The sequence below is a fragment of the Coffea arabica genome, chromosome 10e (assembly GCF_036785885.1).
Source record: "Coffea arabica cultivar ET-39 chromosome 10e, Coffea Arabica ET-39 HiFi, whole genome shotgun sequence".
NCBI lineage: Eukaryota > Viridiplantae > Streptophyta > Magnoliopsida > Gentianales > Rubiaceae > Coffea > Coffea arabica.
The window spans coordinates 34,893,310-34,908,537 of NC_092328.1; the positions used below are offsets into that span (position 1 = coordinate 34,893,310).

General features: G+C 39.1%; 1 protein-coding gene across 1 annotated transcript; it reads left to right on the forward strand.

Annotated features, from left to right (window-relative positions):
• The first annotated feature begins 721 nt into the window (after positions 1–721).
• On the forward strand, positions 722–1,998 carry LOC140015206 (uncharacterized). Its single transcript, XM_072067117.1, has 2 exons — positions 722–1,060; positions 1,114–1,998. The coding sequence occupies exons 1-2, from the start codon at positions 722–724 to the stop codon at positions 1,996–1,998; spliced, it is 1,224 nt and encodes a 407-aa protein (XP_071923218.1).
• The last annotated feature ends 13,230 nt before the right edge of the window (positions 1,999–15,228 follow it).

The following is a 15,228-nucleotide window of genomic DNA, read 5'->3' on the forward strand; positions in this document are numbered from 1 at the left end:
TGGGCTCTGCCCTTGGTTACTAACTTGCTCGAGCCAGGACTGGGCTCGGTCGGGTAGGTTGGAACCCTGGGACACCGTTTCGGTATACTCGAGTATTACCATTGGAGGGATAAGGTGATGGCCAGACAAATCGAAGGGATCTGGAGTTATAAGGTGAAGTTGACCGAAATGGTTCCACTGGAACACCGTATCCTTCAATATGTGTTTATTTCTGTATCATGATAACTGCCTTATTGTAAATGTGCCAATGCGAAATCTTGAACTGTATATGTATCATGCTTAACTTACACGATTTATTAGAACTACTAGAGTATCTTGGAACCTCACTGAGTTGCTTAGCTCATTCCACGTTGTTGTTTTCCTTAACAGGATTCGAGACCAAGGGTGCTCGTGAATAGTACTAGATTGTTTTCTTTTGAAGACCTTAAGTTGTATTATAACGGATGGTTGTAGTGCATATTCTTTTGGATTGTATTAAATTAGAAAGCTAACTAATTGTAAGTATGGAATATTTTGGAGCACTTAAATTATATAGTGAAAATATTTGAAGTATTTTGAGCTTTTGAATTATAGATTGTAGTGAGTCCCGGCGAGAGCCGGGCAGGCGTTCCGCGGATACCCTAGGGTTCGCCCTAAGGAGAAGTGGGGGCGTCACACCGAAAATAGGCGAGTGAATTTTGCTGCTTTCCAATTTGAGGGAGTAGCACGTGCCTGGTGGGACATGATAAAGGGAAAATGGGAGAGAGTCCAAACCTCTTGGACTTGGGAGAATTTCACGAGGGAGTTCAACGAGAAGTTCCTTCCGCCTCTGATCCAAGAGAAACGGGAGGACGAGTTTATAATGTTGAAACAAGGAACTCTTAATGTTGCTGAGTATGAAGGGAAGTTTACTAAGCTTTCTAAGTATGCTCCCGAATTGGTGACCAATGAGCGGAAAAGGATAAGACGTTTTGTACAAGGGCTTAATGTAGAAATCCAAGAGGGCTTGGCTGCGGCCCAAATCTCTACGTTTACTGAGGCTTTAGAGAAAGCGCAAAGAGTTGAGAGCGCAAGAATGCAAGTTAGGGATTTTCACAATAAGAAAAGGACTTTTCTACTCATACTTCTGGACAGGCTAGTAAAAGAACCCCACCTTCCAAGATCGGAAGAGGAATGGGAGGAGTAAGGACTACTAGAGCTTCAAGGGGAGTTTTATCCAGAGGAGGTCGTAGTGGGCCAGTTCAAGCAAGAGGAGTGCCTTCTAGTGGTTCGGCAGTGACGCCTCAAGTTAACTGTGGTTACTATGGTAAACCAAATCATTTGGAGAATGAGTGTTGGAGGAAGTCGGGGAAGTGTTTGTTCTGTGGTAATGCCGAGCACCAGCTCGCAAATTGTCCAAGTAAGGTGAAAGTACGAGGCAGCACTCAAAAGTCAGAAAAATCAACCTCTAAGCAAACTAGTGCTAGAGGGAGTCGACCTAGAGTAACGGCTAGGGTTTATGCACTGGATCATCAACAGATTCCCGATGCGACCGAGGCGGTTAAAGGTACGATCCCTATTTTCTACCGTTTAGTTAAGGTTTTAATTGACCCAGATGCAACGCATTCTTTTGTAAACCCTAATTTCATAAGTGGAATAGACTTAAAGCCAATTCAGTTACCTTATGATTTAGAGGTTAGAACACCGACTGGGGATCAAAATTTACTAGCTAATTTGGTGTATAAGGATTGTGAGATATGGGTTGGAGAACGGAAATTACTGGCCAATCTGATAGGTTTGGCGATTAAAGGGTATGATGTGATCCTAGGAATGGACTGGTTAGCTCTTTATAATGCTCAGTTGAACTGTAAGACGAAAACAGTAGAATTGTGCATTCCGAGAGAGGCAAACCTGAAATTGGATATGAGGGGTAGATTAGCCTCATCTGCACTTATCTCAGGAATTCGAGTTAGGAAAATGCTAAGTAAGGGAGCTCAGGGATATTTGGCTTTCTTATCAATAACCCTAGTGATAAAGTGAAATTAGAAGACATGCCTGTAGTGAAAGAGTATCCAGATGTTTTGCCGAAGAGTTAGAGTCTTTACCCCCGGAAAGAGACATAGCTTTTAAGATTGATGTGACTCCGGGAGTAGCACCTATCTCTAAGACACCATATAGAATGGCCCCAACTGAATTGAAAGAGTTCAAATTGCAATTATAGCATCCGTATTAGCTCTATCAAATAGGAAGGATAGTTTTGTGGTCTATACAGATGCTTCAAAGGAAGGTTTGGAATGTGTTTTAATGCAAAATGAGAAAGTGATAGTGTGAGGACCCGAATTTTCCTCACTTATAATTCCATTTTAATGGCTTAATTAATTATTTATTCACCCATTTTCTCCGAATAATTTATTTCAACCCTTTTTGAACCATTTATATGGAACTATGACTTGCATGTATTCTTAAAATGTCCGGTTAATAAATTTAATTTTCGGAAGCTCGTTTAGTGGGATTTAGTGAATAAGCGTTTGGAGATAATATTCGATTTGAGAGTACAGTGACTTGGAGATTTGAAGACTTATACATTAGTTTTGAAATAGGTATTTTTATGTTTAAGTACTCAAGTGTTAGTTAGTTATACTATCGTTATAAGAATTTGTTAGAAATTTCACTCTATCGCGCATGAATCGGAAGTACGCGTTTTTACGCGCGCGATTAATTGAGGGACTTAAGACCATTATTTTTAGACCATTAAGAGTGAATAATAATAGTATGAATAGAACTGCATTAGAGGTTTAGTGCATAAGTGAAACAAACACGAGAGGAATCGAGCACGAAACGCGCGCATACGCGCACTATCCTTAGTTGACTTTTGGAGCAATTTTGGCCACACATTCTTAAGCTTCTCATGGGAGCATCACACCAGATCAAAACCCTTCTCTTCATCACCTCAAGTGGCACTGCAACTCTCTCTTTTACTCCTCAAAACAGCCGTGCATCAAGGAAGGAAAAGAACCAAAAAATTTCTTCTTCATTTCACCTTCATTTCTTCACCAAATCACCTCAAATTTTACGTACAACTTGCTAAACACTTGGTGAACAACATTAGCTAGGAAAAGAGCTTGCTTTCTACATCGGTTTTTCTTTGGCTCCAAGGAACGGAAATTTCTACCTTGATCATCTAAGAAAGTAAGTGACGATCAACCTTGCAAATCTTGACTTATAGAAGTTGTTTAGCACTTATGAGTTCATAATTTCTTATGGGTAGCTTTAAATTGTTGGAAAATTGGTGAGTGGGCACTATGAACTCCCACTATGGCTTGATGGACTGATTTTGTGAGTTTTGATGTTATTAATGTTGGATTAGTGTTTAATCTAGTGGAAATAGGCTGTATTGTTGAAGGAAAACTCAAAGGAAGTGATGAGGGAATTTTTCCATTTCTGCTCCTGTACATGCCGTGCCCCTTAGAGCAATTTTTTGTGGTTCTAATGACTTGTTTATAATGTATACATGTTGTGTGGGTGGTGTAGAAAGTTTCATCAAAAAATTTCATGATTTGGTTGGCCAAATGATGTGTTTTCGGAAGTCAGCAAAAACTGGAAATTTTCCCGTAACTGCTCTGGCAGTGTTTTTGTTTTGGTTATAACTTTTTCCTCCGACGCTGAAATCGAGTGCCATTTGGGAACTGGAAACTAGACATTCCCAGATTTCCAACGGTATAAAATTCATGTCCTGGTTCCACCTGAGTAGTCCATACCAATCATTTGAACATGACTGTCCTGTTTCGCGTCTACACTGGGAGCTCTGTTTTGAGCTGCGAATTGATGCTCAAATATGAGCTAGTTGTGGATAGAATTTTAAAACGATTCCTTCTAAGAAATTGTAATCTTATGAATTTAGTTTTCAACTCCACCAACCGCGCTCAATTTCAAGTTGAATTGAGTGAAATATGACCAAATTACAGACCTGCATCATTGCTTGAAAACCCTCATTTTGGACTAATCAATGGCCTATCTTGTTTGGGACTTGTTATTTTGAAAATTTTGGTGTCAATCACTCACCAAATTATATTAGATGTTTCTCAAACTTTTTTTTCATAAATGGACCAGATTTGAATCGTTTTCATTGGGCAAAATGTTTGAAAAGGAAGAAGAAAGCAAAAGACAGATTGGTCTTGGGATTTTCTTGAACTTTGGTAGTTTAGTTCACTACCTTCCCGTGTGAATTTTCAAATGAAATTTGGTAGAGAAGTAGTCCTCATATGGAAGTTGAACTGTACCAATTTTGGTGTCAATATAAGACCATTTCGATATACAAATGATGTCCCAAAGTTGCTCTTCGAATCTGGAAAAGTTTTCCTTTTCTCTTGGCCGAATGGCCAAATCTGATTTGGGAAGTTATATTTTGAAAACCTTGATGTCAATTACTTCTAAATTGCTTATTGGATGTTTATGGAATATTAGTTTCAATATTTGAATTAATTGAAGTTGATTGTGTGGAATAAAGTTTTTAAAAAAGAAAATTGAAGCACAAGGCAGAATTGCCTTGGAAATTCTTGGAATTTTAGTGGCTTTGTTAACTGACTTCCCGAACGTATTTTTGTATGAAATTTGACAGAGGAATAGTCCTTATATGGTAGAGTAATACTACCAAATTTTGTGCCATTCCGAGTCTATTTCAATGTCCAACTGAAGTCCCAAAGTTCATGTTTCAAATCTGGAAATTCTTGATCAATGAGGAATTTTTAACCAACTTTGAGCTGCTATATCTTGGCGTTCAAAACTTTGATTCTTGTTCTGTTTATTTTGTTTTAAACTTTGATTGCAACTCTAATTGAGTTCCAAATTTCGGAGGTTAGTTCGCATTGTGTGAATTTTGCCGAATTTCTAAAGTTTGTAAAAAACCAACCCGAATCTGTCTTGGGAGTCCAAGTCAATCACTTTAAGCCAAAATTTGAGTGTCTTCCATTTTGAATCTTAGAAAAGTGTCTTCTAGAAACTTTTAGTACTTCAGAACTAGTTTCCAATGGTACCAAGTTTTCCAATTTTGAACCTATGGAGTGCAAGATATGATTTTTCTAAGTTTGACACACAAAGCTGAAATTTGCCAATTTCTTAGAAAATGAAATTTTGGGAACTTGACTTCTTTTCTCGATATCGACTGACCGTTTTGAACTCGATTTCATGGAAATACTAGTCTCTCTCTTCGGACTTTAAAACTTCACTCTTGAACCTCAAGTTAAAGGAATTGAAGCTCTCTTTTAGGACTTTGATTTAGTCTAGATGAGTGTACATCCCTTCTTGGTAAATGCATGATTGTGAGTGACGTTGATTATTGTTTGCTCAGGCGCTCAAGGGGACCTTCAAGAGGAACTCGGAGCGGACGCCTAAACACTTGTTTGAGCACTTACTCACTTGTTTTGACTAGGTGAGTGTTCCATATAAGAGTACATAATTTGAATAAGTCTATGACATGCTTATTCCATGATCATTAAGTGCTACATGTTAAGTATTTACCACACTCATGCATATTTAAGTAAGGTATACTTGAATTACTTGACATGAAATACTTGAGTTGCATATTTACGTGAAGTGTTTAAATGATTAATTATGCTATGGCTGCATAAGTCGGTTGGAGTGAATCTCCTCGACTCTTAAGTGGTAAAAGTGGGAAATGGCCAATGGCGGCCTATTAAAATGGCAAATATCTGCCAATTAACCGTAATTACTTACCGTTTACCATCCTCCTTGATTACCTAACTACGTGATTACCTGCTTACTTGATTATCTGCTTACTTGATTACTTGACTATTTGACTACTTGATTATCGTAAATTACATGTTCATATGAAATTGGCTACCGTTTTAAGGCGAGTGTGTACTTTATCTCACTCCACCTACTAAAAGGATAAATTTTACCGTTCACCAATTTACTTGTTTACTTGTTCATGTTGTAGGCTCTAAGCTGAACTGGGCCCTGCCCTTGGTTACTGACCTACTCGAGTCAGGATTGTCGCGCCCCCATTTTTTATAAGAAAAATAAAAGATGAGTTTAGAAAAATGGCTTTTGATTCAATTTTTTGATTGAAAATGAATTTTTTATTTAAAAAGAAAATGAAAAATATGGGTCTAAATGGGACTTGAAAATGCGACGATTTGACCCAAAATATAGTTTAAAAAGGGTTTTTTGAATGAAAAATGGAGTCGCCACTTGGTATAGAATTAAGGTGTACCAAGTCACCTAAAAAATGAATTTTTAAAGAAAAAAGTAGAAAACCCTTTTTAAACGACTCCAAGTCTACGAAAGTCAGAGAAAAAGATTCGGGAGTCACATTTGAAGAAAGGGAAGGCAAGGATAAAAATCCAAGGCACCCTTTCAACCTAGCCAAGGCTAGTTGCGCGATTTAGTCAAAGATTTTCTTATTTTAACCTAAAGATTTATCACATTTGGATGTACTATATGAATGCAAACTCTAGACCTAAGAGGGTATCGGGGGTCGAAATTTATCTTCAAAACTCAATTGATGCCAATCACATTAATTGTGATGCCCAATGTGGACTCTTTGGAGAAGTCACGAATAATGCAAAAATATGAGACTCTAAGAAAAGAAAAAAAATTATACAAATATACATGTCTTAAGGGAGTGCATCATGTCGGGTGCGGGGGACTAATGTTCGTGACTCAATTTTTCCTTTAATAGAGGGAATACGAGCGTGCTAAGGTTAGGAGGCCAAACTCGTCCATATCCCATATTCAAGGAGTTATCCCTAATCTGATCAAACAAATGTACTATTGTGACAGCCCCACTTCTCCTTTAGGCGAACCAGAGGGTTCAACGGACCGCCTGCCCAGCTCTCGCCGGGACTCAGTCGCTCAGTCACACAAATCAGAAATAGAACCACAAGAAAGAGCAAAACGAGGATCCAAAAACTTAAAACAAAACTTATATACATTGCTATTTCCGAAAGAAGTACAACTGTCGAGAATACAAAAGTTCTCAAGTCACCATACAACCAGCCCGTGCCAAGCACTAGGGCGAGAACCAAAACAAAACCAAAACTAGACCCAGCCAGTCGGTACAGAGCTCTCGCCCTTGCTCGCCTTCCCCTGTTAAGGAAAACAAAACTAAAGGGATGAGCTAAAAGCTCAGTGAGGTTCCGAACATAGAATCAAGTCATAAATCAAACGATAAGTCAAGAAACAGTTACAACATTTACAATAAACTATACATGAAAAGAATACGTTCGTTCGTTCATTCGTTCGTTCGTTCGTTCTCCTGTCATTCCCCTTTCCTTCATTCATTTGAAAATGCATTTTTCGTTTATACATAAAACTCTCGTTCGTTCGTTCGTTCATTTCATTCACCTTCTCCTGGACAATGGCCAGGCTCCACCAACCTCTACCAACCTACAAGGTAATACTCGAGTATACCGAACGTTCACCCAGATCACCAAATCGCCCGACCGAGTCCGCTTCTGGCTCGAGTCGATCGGTAACAAGGGGCAGTGGCCAGTTCAGCCAAAAGGCTTACATTCATACACAAGTAACATTTCAATCGTTCAATCATTGAAAATTTCACAATCATTTAGGCTGAGTGCGATAAAGTACAAACTTGCCTAGAAAACTCGTTTTGGCTAATCATTGAAAGCGTTTAACATGTTGTTAGTCATATATACAAGCCATATAATCAAGAAACATAACAAACAAGGAACACTCACCGAATTATGCAAAATAACGTCCCAAATGTCCTATCGGATCTTACCCTCGGTCACCGAGAAACCCTAATGATTCAACGAGAAAGAATATTACAATTCATCTAGCAAAACAAGTAAGTGGAATCAAGGAACTCGACTAGTTACGAGTAAAACGGATAAAGGTGACTTTAAAGTGAAAATAAAGCCATTTGGATCTGTGGACGGAAACAACTAGGGTGTCATAAACCAAACTCAAAGGGTTATAACAGTTCCAATGGAAGACACTTGAATCAAAGTCAAGTCGGAATCCAACCAGATAGGCTCAGAAATATTATTTTTTCGGAATCGTTTATGTGGTTCAAAATCAATATACATTCAAGTAGGTATTATGGCCTACATGTCTTGACTGAGAAAACCTTAGGTAATACCTCGATATTTTGGTATGAAGTAATAAATACACATTTGAAGGTTCAAATGGAAAAGGTATCATGTTTTAAGATGGAAAACGGGCATAGTATTTGCCAAACGAAAATATACAAGTTCAAATAGAAGCTTAGCCCTTGAGCGAAAATTTGGACAGCACGCCCTTTTGTATTTTCCTATTTCCAGCCATTCAAGTACAATACAAGTTTAGTAAGCTCCAAGTAGTACAAGTAGAATTCAAGCTAGGGAAAAGTCCGGAAATGATAGTTAAGCTCTAAACCATAAAAATAGTTTTTGACATCATTTTGCGGTTTTGGTACCATTGGCACTAGGATTATCGGATGGAGGTACAAGATACACCGTTTCGAAGCTACGAGATAGTGCTACAATGTTGAAGAAGGGTACTCAGTCCAGTTTCTAGTGCAATCAGGTCAAAAATTCAATATACTAAACCAGAACCGCAAAAACAGGTTCACCAACCGCATTCTGGTTCACACATCATAAGTCAGGCTACCTAAATCCAAATCAAGTGATTCCAAAGCCATCCAAAAGCTAAGATACAAGGGTACAATTCTTAAGAAGACATCAACAACCAAATCAGAAGCATTCCCAATCAAATTAGCCAATCACAGAAGCAATTCTCAAGTTCGGGTAGAAACAGGGCAGCAAGGGTATTTCAGTCTTTTCACAAGCTACGTTACTCCGATTGACCTGAAATTTTGCAGGAATCTCTAAAATATCATTCCCTACAACTTTCATGTTTTAATCCAGGGCTAATTCAGCCTCTAACTATGATGAACAGTGCCGGGCAGAATTGGGGAAAATGAAACCCTAATCTGGAAATTTTTGCTTCAAACCAGAAATTTTCCACTAATCATTACAATTATCATACCAAAGCTTCATTCTAACCCATACTAGCCCATCATACATGGCTAATCAACATTAAACATATAAAAACAGAAAAATTATGCATAAAATCAAAAATTCATCCAACACCACCAAAAGTCATGAAAACACCCACAAGATCACCTCCTTAACTCCCACAAGCCACTAATCGACTATTATTAAGAGTAAAAGGAAATTATCTAGAGAATTTATCTTGAAACTTGAGGAAAGATGGTAGCCTAGGGTTTCTTTTAGAAGAATCACTCCACCAAGACCTTTGTTCTCCCTTAGATAACACTCTTATGGAAGGGTTTGCGATTCTATCGGTTGAAACTCCAAATTTTAGCAACAAATGGAAGGAAAATTTGAAGGTTCTCTCTTGGTTTTTCTCCTTACAAGAGCCTGCCAACAAGCTAGAGAAATGAAGTTGTTTTTGGTCAATTTTTGGTTAAATTGGTAAAGTAAGAAATTGGTCAAAGTCCAAAGGTTAACCACTAAGTGACACTTGTCACTTTCATTAATGCATGGCTATCCTTTTGTCCCTCTCACACCAATCCATATAACAACCTTTACTTATCTCTTAGCACCTGGTAAAATAAATCCGGTATCCAAAACTTAACCTAACTGGCCGAATTTTTCCGAACTTTCCGCACTAGCGGGTCCCACGTCCGGTATACGTTCTTAATTTCTCAAAAACGAACCGATACTAGAAAATCATCTAAACAAGAATATTTACTCATAAAAATCATCAAGAAATTTTTCCTAATAAAGAAAATGCAGAGAATATGCCATTAAATAAAATAAATCCCAGAAAATGAGAAAATTACTGGGTCTCACACCCTCTCCCCCTTAAAAAAAAATTTCGCCCTCGAAATTTTACCTTCATCATTTGCATCAAACGAGTCCGGAACTGTTTGGGTGCCTAATGCATAAGCTTTTGCTGGCCCACTAGTTCGGTTCCCTCTTTCATTTGCTTGTTTTGTTTTAGCTCCCTCCAGTTGCGGAATACTACCTCCGCGTGACTGTCTCCTCGAACAGTTGCTAACTTGGTGCTCACCACTCCCACAAATCAAGCACTTCTGCCCTTTCCGCCAACAATCGTTCTCGGTATGATTGGCCTTTCCGCAATAGCCACAAGTCAAGTAGGAAGCCATTTTTTGGCTTTCTGGAGAAGTCTCCCCATATCCGGTTTGGCTTCCTTTGGTAGACCTTTCATTTCCCGCCCCTACTGTCCATGGCGGGTAGGACAAAAAGTTCACTTTCTGCATTTTAGAAGGTGCTATTGATTCACTAGGAGATTCTTCAATCACACTACCAACTGCACCTCTTTTCCGAGTTTGGGAGGCTTTTACTTGTGCCTTTGCATTCTCGATTCGTTGAGCCTTCTCAAGGGTCTCCGTAAAAGTATTCACTTGTGCCGCGGCTAACGCCTCTTGGATGTCCAAATTCAGTCCCTGTATAAACCGTCTTACTCTTCGCCGTTCAGTGGCTACCAGTTCAGAAGCAAACTTGGATAATCTTGTAAATTTTGTTTCATATTCGGCTACACTTAACGTTCCCTGGCGTAACCCAATAAACTCCTCCTCCCTCCTTTCTTGGACTAAAGGTGGGAGGTATTTCTCGTTAAATTCTCTTATGAAGTTCGCCCATGTCCAGATGGTCTGTTCTCTTTCCCACTTTGCTCTAATTACGTTCCACCATGACCGGGCCGGTCCCTCAAATTGAAATACTGCAAAGTTCACTTGCCTTTGCTCAGTGTAGTTTAGGGCTGTGAAGATATTAACCATGGTTTCTATCCATTGTTCAGCCACGTCCGGATCGGGCCCTCCAAGGAATTTTGGCGGAGCAAACTTCTGGAACCTTTCAAGAGCCTTATCCTCGCCCATCTCAGGGTTCCGATTTTGGGTTACGGGTATTTGGCCTTGTTGATCCACCAGTCTTGCCAAGATATCCGTCATCTGTTGCATTGCCGTTGCCATTTGGTCTCCAGTCGCAGCTCTTGATCCCTGCCCTTGCTCGGCTGACGTTTCCCTTTCTCCTCTTGATTCCGGGGTCCGCTCAGTTCCCCGGCCTCGACCACGTCCACGACTACGTCTCCCGTCCATCGATATGTTTTTCCTTCTCTCTTTTCTTTTCTTTTTCCCCAAAAGGTAATTTTAGTGAATAAACACGGTAAATTAACTAAGCACCAATTCCAGCATACCAAATACGCAAGTAAACATATACGCACATAACACGCCATATCAAGGAGGCCGATAATCAAATACACAAATACATGTCACAAATACATATCAAGTTTGACAGATAATCATATACATGAATTCACATGCTAACGTCATGTAGAAGCCACATATGGGTGCATCAAAAGAAAAGGGATACGTTGTCCCACACCCTGTTAACCCCGTTCGGTCTCTCACGTCACTTTCTATCCAACTAGCTGTCCATTGACCTCTTGAAATCATTCTAGCCAGACCAAGCCTGTTCATGTCCCAAAATGCAAATCTCTAATACTGGGCATCGCCTCAACGCTAGAGTACTCGGGTACGAGAATCCGAAATAAGATAATTCACATCTCGAGCTGGCCAGTCCCAAGAGTAAACTATCTACAATCGAAATTCCTACCCGACATACCTATCTATGGTCCTCAGATACCATGAGAGAGATTTAAGGCATATAACATTCACAAGTCATAGCTTATGCTCAAATGAGCACTTAGTCCTTTATACTCATTCACCACTTAGTCCAGGCTCACTCCGTGCAGAGACCTCGCGAAGCAGCTATATGTTTTATCCCTCAATTGCTTAACTTTTTAAATCAAATCAAATCCCACAGTCCGGCATCCTAAACTTTAGCCTAGGATACACTACAGAGATCGGAAGCCTAAGCTCTGATACCAACTGTGACAGCCCCACTTCCCCCTTAGGCGAACCAGAGGGTTCAGCGGACCGCCTGCCCAGCTCTCGCCGGGACTCAGTCGTTCAGTCACACAAATCAGAAATAGAACCACAAGAAAGATCAAAACGAGGATCCAAAAACTTAAAACAAAACTTATATACATTGCTATCTCCGAAAGAAGTACAACTGTCGAGAATACAAAAGTTCTCAAGTCACCATACAACCAACCCGTGCCAAGCACTAGGGCGAGAACCAAAACAAAACCAAAACTAGACCCAGCCAGTCGGTACAGAGTTCTCGCCCTTGCTCGCCTTTCCCTGTTAAGGAAAACAAAACTAAAGGGATGAGCTAAAAGCTCAGTGAGGTTCCGAACATAGAATCAAGTCATAAATCAAACGATAAGTGAAGAAACAGTTACAACATTTACAATAAACTATACATGAAAAGAATACGTTCATTCGTTCATTCGTTCGTTCGTTCGTTCTCCTGTCATTCCCCTTTCCTTCATTCATTTGAAAATGCATTTTTCGTTTATACATAAAACCCTCGTTCGTTCGTTCGTTCATTTCATTCACCTTCTCCTGGACATTGGCCAGGCTCCACCAACCTCCACCAACCTACAAGGTAATACTCGAGTATACCAAACGTTCACCCAGGTCACCAAATCGCCCGACCGAGTCCGCTTCTGGCTCGAGTCGATCGGTAACAAGGGGCAGTGACCAGTTCAGCCAAAAGGCTTACATTCATGCACAAGTAACATTTCAATCGTTCAATCATTGAAAATTTCACAATCATTTAGGCTGAGTGCGATAAAGTACACACTCGCCTAGAAAACTCGTTTTGGCTAATCATTGAAAGCGTTTAACATGTTATCAGTCATTTATACAAGCCATATAATCAAGAAACATAACAAACAAGGAACACTCACTGAATTATGCAAAATAACGTCCCAAATGTCCTATCGGATCTTACCCTCGGTCACCGAGAAACCCTAATGATTCAACGAGAAAGAATATTACAATTTGTCGCGCCCCATTTTTTATAAAATAAACAAATGGTTTAAAAAAGTGAATTTTTGATTTGAAAAATGAATTTTAATTTACAAAGGAAATGAAGAAAAACATGGGTCTAAATGGGACTTGAAAATACGACGATTCGACCCAAAATAATAGTTTAAAAGGGTTTTGAATGAAAATTGGAGTCGCCACTTGGTATTGAGTTGAGGTGTACCAAGTCACCTAAGAAAATAAATTTTTGAGTAAAATTATAGAAAAACCCTTTTAAACGACTCCTAAGTCTACAAAAATCAGAGAAAGTGTTCGGGAGTCACATTTGATGAGAGGGAAGGCAAGGACGAGGTCCAAGGCACCCTCTCAACCTAGCCAAGGCTAGTTGCGCGATTTAGTCAAAGATTTTCTTATTTTTAACCAAAAGATTTATCACATTCGGATGTACTATATGAATGCAAACTCTAGACCTAGGGGGACATCGGGGGGCAAAATTTCTCTTCAAAGTTTGAATGGTGCCAATCACATTAATAGTGATCCCCAATAATGACTCTTTGGAGAGGTCACGAATAATGCTAATGACGTAAAAATGAGTGGAATGAATGTATGTAATGTGAAAACATGAGCTTGTGTGAAGGGAAAAAAAGTAATAAAAGATAATGGTGTATAAGTGGGAGTGTGCAAATGAGTGTGCAATGTGAGGTATGTAAAGTGATAGTGTGAAATGTATGTGTGATAGCATAAAGTGCATGTGTGCAAGTGATAGTATATAAAGTGCGAGTGGTAGAGTGAAAATGTACAAAATAAGAGTTGTGTAAAATGATAGGGGGTAAATGAAATGCATGAACCCTAGAGGAATGCAAGCAAGATGGGTATGAGGGGACCCTAAATCGTGACTTTTGATTTACCTTTTGGTTAGAAAAAGAATGAGCGTGCTAAGGCTATGTATAGCCAAACTCGTCCATCCCCCTTACCAAAAGAGTGACTCCCTAACCTATACAAGCAAATGAGCTAATCTAAATGAAAATGTAATCCTAAATGTGTAAGGGAAAGGGAGTGAAGGGTCGTGCAAATATGTAAAACTAAAAGAGAAAAATGAATGAAGATGTATTGAGGGCATGCAAGCATGTACTAGCAAGGGGCGGCCCTATTGGGTCTAGCATTGGACTAGCCCTTATTTCTAACGCTCTCTCACAAGCATTGGACTTGCGAGAGCTCGGGGGAAAGGCCATGACTAGCATTGGGCTAGCCACGGTGACATGCATTCATCCACATAAGCAGATATAATAATAAAAGTGAATAGACATGCAAGACACATAATGTCACATAACACGTAGCACATAAGCATGCTTATCTAGATGCAAGGCCCTAAGCAAATAATTAAACACATAGCACATAGGCACACAAAACAAATAAAACGAATAAATCCCTAACTATTACACTTGGAAATGCCCTACTACAATTCTAAGGGGAAATAAATAAATAATTGAAATAAACCTAACTATTACAACTTGGCATTTAAATGCCTTTTAAATAACCAAAATGAAGCTAAAATAAATATACGAAATTAAGACGACTAAAGCGAATAAATAAATAAAATGAAAACAATCAAAAGGGCATGCAATTAAACACATAAATCACATAAGTACACATAGGGTCAAATAAAGTAAAAATAAGGGATAGAGTGTACCTCCCTTGAGTTGGAGCTCGAATGGAGTGAAATTATTTATTTACCCTCCAAAATAATAAAAGGGTCAAGGTATCACTTTAATTAACAATTAATCACAAGAAAATGGAGATAAACAAGAAATTGAGTCAGTCCGAGCATTCCAAGGAAAGTAAACTACTCATACTCAACCAATTAAGATGAACAAGAACCCAATTGAAAGATTAAGCCACAAAACGCCAACAAATTCCACATAAAATCGAATTAACACCATAAGTCTAGAAAAAAGTTACTAAACCATCAAATTGCTCCTAAAACTCATCAAGAGTCTATCCAAACCATCATATCGAGACATATTGGAGAAAATGGCATGTTAAAAGGGGCAAAGTTGATTAAGATGTCCAATCACTTGGGCCATAATGGCATAACGGGAAACTTGAGGGGTAAAAATGTGACTTTTGGGAATCTTTCCATGCATGCATCCGAGGGAAAACTCTTCTGCAACTAAAGTTTCCAGGCTTCTGCAACCGAATGCTCTTGTAATCTTATTCTGAGTTTCATGATATAAATTTCTTTTCGCATAAAACCTCAACCAAACATCAAACTTTGATTCAAGGGACTAAACACAGAATTTTAGCATCCAAACAGATAACAAAATTCAGTCACAGGGACGCGATCTTCTTAACGGCTTATTGAACCA